At 41.2% G+C, this 7,025-nt stretch overlaps 1 protein-coding gene and 1 long non-coding RNA gene across 2 annotated transcripts; both read right to left on the bottom strand.

Moving 5' to 3' along the window:
• On the bottom strand, nt 1-2,152 carry LOC143134944 (E3 SUMO-protein ligase ZBED1-like). The gene is made up of 4 exons (XM_076295681.1): nt 1,672-2,152; nt 530-1,592; nt 149-435; nt 1-39 (listed from the first exon to the last, which is right to left on the bottom strand). The coding sequence occupies exons 1-4, from the start codon at nt 1,795-1,797 to the stop codon at nt 1-3; spliced, it is 1,515 nt and encodes a 504-aa protein (XP_076151796.1). The 5' UTR covers nt 1,798-2,152.
• Nucleotides 2,153-3,853: 1,701 nt separating this feature from the next.
• On the bottom strand, nt 3,854-5,726 carry LOC143134960 (uncharacterized). Its single transcript, XR_012988738.1, has 2 exons — nt 5,224-5,726; nt 3,854-4,813 (listed from the first exon to the last, which is right to left on the bottom strand). It is a non-coding gene; the product is annotated as an uncharacterized LOC143134960 (long non-coding RNA).
• Nucleotides 5,727-7,025: the final 1,299 nt, after the last annotated feature.

Raw genomic sequence — 7,025 nt, forward strand, 5'->3', positions numbered from 1 at the left:
TTATGGAACTGGGAGGGCAATTGTGTAGTGCTTATGGAACTGGGAGGGCAATTGTGTAGTGCTTATGGAACTGGGAGTGGAACAGCAAACTGCAACAGGGATGGGAACATTTTTACTGATTTTTATTTAAAAACAAAAGTTTTTTTACAGTATTTGGATTGAGGCGGTTTCTCTTTTTGGAAACCACCTCTCCAGCCTTAGAAAACACCCTTTCACAGGGCACCGATGATGCCGGACAACATAAGAACGTAAGTGCCAGCTTATATAAATTGGGATGTTGGAGCTTCTGTTTGTTCCAATAACCCAGCGGATCCTCAGTCCTTGCCAGATTTGTCTCTGACAAATAACGGTCCACCTCAATAGTAGCATCTGCGGTCACACTGGAGCTCCGTCTGCTGTTATCCACTGTGCTGTCCAGTAGATGCCAAAGGTCACCTATAATTATACAAGGGAAAACACTCACTTCTCAATGGTTCACATTACATGACATTACAAATGTGAAAATTCACATAAGACATAGACTACTTACCACAGGTTGTAGATGGCCCAGCTTGTGAGGCAGGTACTTGAGCTGGGGGTGTTGTTTCAGAATTTCTGATAACATTGGCACATTCTGACTTTAGTCTTGTAATGGCTTCTTGGAGCTTTCCTGGACTTAGGAACCCTAGTTTTTTGAACCTAGGGTCCAGCAATGTAGGCATCGTCATCACACTAATGGATTCCATTTGTAACGCATGCTCTCTGACGCGACGGACAAGGTTGTCAGCCAGCTGCCTTGCCATATTTGATGTTAAGCCCTCGGATTTTCTTACTATTGTGTGGTTCAGCATCTTCATTAGGGGAATAACCTTTGAAGCAGACACTCTTTTTTCTGCAGAAAGCTCTACTGTGGCCTGGTGGAATGGGGCCAGTAGGTCGAGAGCATCCTTCATTGTTTCATACTCCAATGAAGTAGGAGGGCTTACATCTGTCCTCAAAGAGGCTAGAGCTGCCCCCACTGGCTCTCTCAGGTCATAGAGCCTTTCCAGCATGCTGTAAGTGCTGTTCCATCTAGTGTCCACCTCAATAATCATTTTCAGAGCAGGCCTCCCCATCTGCACCTGCACTTGGGCCAGTCTTTCTTTTCCTGTTGTGCTGGTCCTGAAGTAGGTTACAAGCTTCCTACATTTGGTGCGAAGCTCATTTAAGCCTGGCACATCATCGAAAGACTTCTTGACAATTAAATTCAATGCATGTGCAATGCATATCGCATGCCTAATATTCAATGCCCTCACACAGGCAATCATATTGGCAGCAGCATCCGTGACAAGGCACCTCACCTTATCCTTTATGCCCCACTCCTCCATGACCATGGTATGGGCAATAGCCAAGTTGTCTGCCGTATGGGTGTTTGGGAAATGTTGCACCCCAAGCAAGATTGTCCCAAGCTGGTCATTGGCATCAATAAAATGACAAGTCACAGCCAGGTAAGCCTCCAGGTTGATGGACGTCCACATGTCGGACGTAAGGCTAACAGCAACAACATTGTCCAATTTTTCTTTGGCCTTCTCCTTAGCCTCCTCATACCGGGTGTCAACCATGGACTTCAAAGCCTGAGAACAAAAATATTAATTGTTACTATTCATTCTGACTTTATAACAATAAACTACTTTAGTCTATTCACATACATACCTTTCTTGTTGGGAGAACATAGGATGGATCCAGCACATGCACAAGCTCCCTAAACCCCACGTCATCCACAACAGAAAAGGGTTGGGAGTCTTTGATGACCATGTTGACCAAAGCCTCATCCACCATTTTCTTTCTGTAATCTATAACACAGTACAATGCTGGTGTATTGTAGGAGCCTAACACATTATTGAAATAATGAAATGAAGATTAAATATTACTTTGACTAGTGGCTGGTCTGTTTGCAGCAGGTTGAGCATCCTCATGCATTGCACGATAATGCCTAAGCATTGAGGAGGTGTTGTTGCTGTAAGTCAGCTCTTTATGGCACAGCAAACATTTCACCTTCAACATGCAGATAATACACATTGTGATTATACAGCGATATGGTGAGGATTATGTGATGTTATGATAATAAATTATATAAATGTATACAAACCTTGTTATGAGCAATCAATTCAAAATGCTCCCAGACAGGAGAAGTTCTCCTCTTTCTTGCTGGCTCCATTGTAAGGGCTCTAGGTTTGCCTTTAACGTTTGCACTCTAAGGCTTTCCCTACAGTCTAGTCTTATAATAATAATAATAGCAATAATATATATATATATATATATATATATATATATATATATATATATATATATAATAATAACACTACTACCAATATATGTATATATATATAGCTACTAGAACTAGATATAGGCTAATTTACTCTAATAATCTACTGAACTATGTATACTTTACTCTAATAATCTAATAATCTACTAAACTAAGTATAATGTAATATAATATATAATACAGGCTATGATATATAATGATAACTATGCTACTACAAACTCGCTACAACTCGCTACTCACTACTTCGTACAACCAACACTTCAACACCAATGCAAACGCCTACTGCAAAACCCACGAGAGGCGCGAGGTTTCGAACCACTTTTATCCGGAAGCGATACTCAGAATGAAGCAATGACGTATTCAACACAAACCGAGGCCTCGTTTGTCATCGTCACGTGATTTTCATGGAAACGACACAAGCCTCGAATCGGGGCTTCATCTGGAACGCCCCTTTTTGCTCGACACAAGCTCCGGAGCCTCGCTTCAGATGTCACATCACTAGTGAGTCGTGATTATTGTCCAATGTGATAAACACTGTGCATTCCCACACTCCTCATTTCCGTGAAATCTATCTATGATTAAATCATCTAGTCATATTTTGACATGCCTAGTATTCTGGAAGCCAGCCCGAATTTCAGTGTAGTGTGAGCAAATGTTACCAGGATAAACTTGTACCTGATGTGTAAGTTGGCCTCTGTCACTTTGTCAATATGTAGAAACTTCATTTTGTAATGGACTAGCATGTTATCCAACCCCCACTTCTGTGCTCTGCACCTCTGTGGGGGGTGGGCAGTGTTTCTCTGACCTGCTCAGCAATTGCATCTGGTGTCACCATATTTAACAGTCTGTATTTTCCAATGTATTGTCAATGCACGTTATACTTATTAGGCTATACTGTAATTCTTCACACTGATGTGTTCACTTATATTTCAGGTTGTCACCCATTTTCCATCCACTTGACCTCCACCTGGAACACCTAAACAATTTTCTCAAATCATTTATGAGAGGATTGGGACCAAACATGTCAGAAATGTCAGCAGCCAGAATCAGTAGGTCCATTGGCATCGTCAAAGAGCTAATGGACAAAACGGACACAGAGCTGGAGCTGACAAGGCCGGCTGGCATTCATCATGTGGCCCGAGAACAGGACGTTTTAACACTGGTAAACGTTTTCAGGGAGACACAACTTTCCCAACAAAAATCACCCAGGCAGGCAGTCTCATGCATTCCCGAATTTCAAGAGAAACTTATTGGCAACGCTGAATTACCAGGAGAAAATAATGGACTGGCAAAATGTGCCTATTTAAATAATTAAGTAAATGTGAAATGTAAATGGTGATGGTAATTTGTAAATATTGTTTTCGTAAATGACAATGTAAATAATTGTTTTCATATAATAGTTTAGTAGTATCCACATTCTTGAAAACATTTTTGTGTTTTCTTATTGGTTGTATGTTCAAAGTTCAGCGTATATCTTCAAACATTACCTATTATGTGTAGATATTAAAAATCTTTATTGAAATGTCTTATTGTTTGTCTTTAAATGCAGAAACATCACCAACCAGTAGAGAAGTATAAACCATTTTAATTTTATTCAAAAATATTAATGTAACAGAGGTAAAAAAAAAGGCATTTGCACAACAACAGGACCCTGAAGCTACAAATTTGAGCCTGAATTTGAAGCTAGCCTGAGATCTTCAACATTGACAAGCCTGATTCCAAGTTACTTGGGGATGATTGTATCTTATCATCCTCATCCTCGTCATCAAAGTAACCAGTGTAATCCATGTCAACCTGAACACGGTCATCCTGAACAACACAGTCATCAAACAAATTAGTTTGACTCTGTTCGATGTCATCAAAAACCTCATGCATAATTCATAGTATCTCTTTTGCATGTTCCAGCTTGTATGTAGGGAGATTATGGATAATGAAGTCCAGGTCAAATATCTGTGTGCACTGTTCTAAAACTGATCAATGAGTTCATCTCCAAAACCAGTGCAGGCTGTGTCGACTGTGTAAAGTGGTATGTTTTTATGGTCCTGAAGTAAACTACTCCTGTAAGTTTGTAACAGTTCCCTGATCAAAAGTGTGCCCTTAGGTGTGACTATTCTGTGTTTGTGGTGTGATGAAACCTCCCCTTCAAAGTGTTCATATTTGGGGATTAGCTCCCCACAACCTTTAGGTTCACAAGAACAAACAGAATGGCAGTGAGTGCAGCACAGATGTCCTAGATCAACAGATGTGGTGTGTTCCTCAAAATGGCAGTACAAAGCTTTCCGCAGACAACTAGTGACTCCATTAAAGTACCGTCTTAACTGCTGGGTCAAGCTTTGTACTAACATCCCTCACAATCCAGTGTAGGCACTCCAGTGTATGGCCAGGTACTTTAATCAGACCCACTCTGATGTTTGTTCTGTTTGGGCTTAGGGCCAAATTTATTGGATTGTCCATCTGAAGCTGTTTCATAACCCTGGCTCTGGATTCCCGATCGATCAGCAGAAGCGGTCAATGTCAGCACAGGTGTACCTGGAATATATAGCAGTACAAAAAGCAACCAATAAGTAACAGTAAAAATAAGAAATTATGAGTAGTATCATTTAGTACTTTTTAATGACTGTACTGACATCTAAAAAGAATACATCACTTATAAGGGGTACAGTGACTAGCCTACCAATATGGGTATGGTGCTTGAGTACATAAAGCAACACCCAAATGCCCTTCTGCCCTTTTGCAGCCTGACCACTGATAGAAATAAAACAGTAACCTACATTAGAATGTTTTAACAGGTAGTTCGCTACAATCACACTAACGTTATGATTGTACCAAGTCTGAGTTAGCGAACGTACAACGATACCTAGGCTACTATGTTTACAACATGGGATTCATATCACGACATTGGGAGTTATTTACTAAGTCAGACAGTTAGACTCTCTTACCATTTGTAAGTTAGATGAACTTCGTCCATGACGATACCCATTACGTTGGCTTGAAAAACATCGGAGCCTAGCATGTCCCTCCACTTGTTGTTCAGCAGCCAGGATTCCGGGCTTCAAAAAAGGATCTGGCAACGACCGCTGGCTATATCCACCTCGTCGTGCACGCCGAGTTGCATCGCCATGATGCCCATTTCAGTTGCTTCGGCAAAAAACATCTTTCTTATCAACAAATGCCTTGATCCCGTTACTCTGTTCCTCTTTTAAAATTAATTCGCTGTCGATATCTTCTAGAACAGACCTGATAGCAGAATCTACACATCTCAATTCTCCAGCAGCAGCCATCGTTGTTGTAAACGAATTCAACCCAAGCGCTCTTTGGTGACGTGGTGGATTACGTTACTGTTGAGCATCTGTCCATCATCGTATAAAGCCCGCCCTGACCATTTGATTGGCCCGCCAGTATTTGGGCGAGCATACTCGTGCCACTATTGATCAATGCCAGACCGAACTTCCCGACCTCAAACGTTGTGGGCGGGACTAAGTTCGGAATGGCACCCAGGCTAGTTTTCCTATCCCTACCTCTGCTAAATTATTTTTATCTCCGGTGGGGACAAGGATTAAACCCCTTGATAGCGATGAATGCAACTTAACTGCTAGCCTACTTAAACTCTTGAAATCTAGCGATCTTCAGTGTCAATACATCAGAGTAGGCTATTCAGTAGCCTTCTGGCAGACGGCGCATATTTCTGAACGTCATCGAACACAAAAACATTGTAACATTTTCAGTCCCTCTCAACATTTTAGTGCGGGAACTTCCGCAGGGAAAACAGCGCTGAACCAAACATGAAACGCGCTCAGAGCAGCAACTTTAAACACCTAGTAGTTTGCGGTGGACGAACGAGAAAGCACTCATTTGATAAATCAGCCAGTAGGCTAGGCCTAGTAGACAAATAACTTACAGAAATAATCTGTACAGCAAAAACAAATGTTGGTGGGTATTTAAACTATCTAGCGGGTGTTTTAACAGCTGCAAGAAATAGAAGCTTATGGCCCATATGTTCTGGTTCGTAAATTATTTTCATAAAACTTCAAGTTGCCCTATAACTTCTCTCCAAACTCTTCACTGCACTGTAGCCAATTAACTGACAGTATGATAGTAAGCTATTTATTTTCTGTAGGCTTCAATAAACACATTTATTTTTTCAACTTTTACAATATTACGCACTTGGCTACTGAACGCAAATCTGCAGGAGAGAGAATGCACGCAGCCTACGCAGCGTGTAGCGCAATGTGTAGGCTATTTGTATACCAACTAACGAGGCTGAACTTGGCACCAGATTCATTTCCGCGGGGGAAGACCACTTTCAGATCGCGGGGGAGTTAAGTTTCCGTTCCACCATAAATAATGCAATTTTCTACCTCGTCCACAAGGGGCCAGTGTTGACCGCAAATCCGCGATAACACAGGCATGTGCCTGTTGCAGATGAACAGGCATTGTTCACAGACGTTCAAAAGCCTGTATATCTTTTTTCTGTTAACTCTACTGCCGAATGTTTTGAGAAATGTTGCCTTTTGTGTTCTATTAAATAATTTGGTAATTTAGAGGGGGGGGGGGGTTATGTAGAGGGTGGCAGATTATGTAGTTTTTTCTTTATTTTCTGTGCTGGATCTTTTGATACATGTTGTGTTATGTTTTTTTCTATTAAACAATTTTGTCCATTTTACACTGGGGGGGGGGGGGGTGGTATGTAGTTGGTAGCAGATTTTGAAGTTTTTCTACAGTAAATGTATTCCCTACGGCC

The sequence above is a fragment of the Alosa pseudoharengus genome, unplaced genomic scaffold (genome assembly GCF_046254945.1).
Source record: "Alosa pseudoharengus isolate Yale_2024_CS ecotype anadromous, Long Island Sound unplaced genomic scaffold, YU_APseudo_1.1 YU_APseudo_1.1_scf_2, whole genome shotgun sequence".
Classification (NCBI taxonomy): Eukaryota; Metazoa; Chordata; class Actinopteri; order Clupeiformes; family Clupeidae; genus Alosa; species Alosa pseudoharengus.

Bases quoted from the DNA above. Each gene is read 5' to 3' on its own strand.
- LOC143134944 (XM_076295681.1), bottom strand. From the start codon at position 1,797: ATGGTGGATGAGGCTTTGGTCAACATGGTCATCAAAGACTCCCAACCC. The intron at 1,593-1,671 runs GTATGTATGTGA...TTTTGTTCTCAG, and splicing joins ATGTTCTCCCAACAAGAAAG to GCTTTGAAGTCCATGGTTGA. The intron at 40-148 runs GTAAAAAAACTT...TTGCCCTCCCAG, and splicing joins ACCGCCTCAATCCAAATACT to TTCCATAAGCACTACACAAT.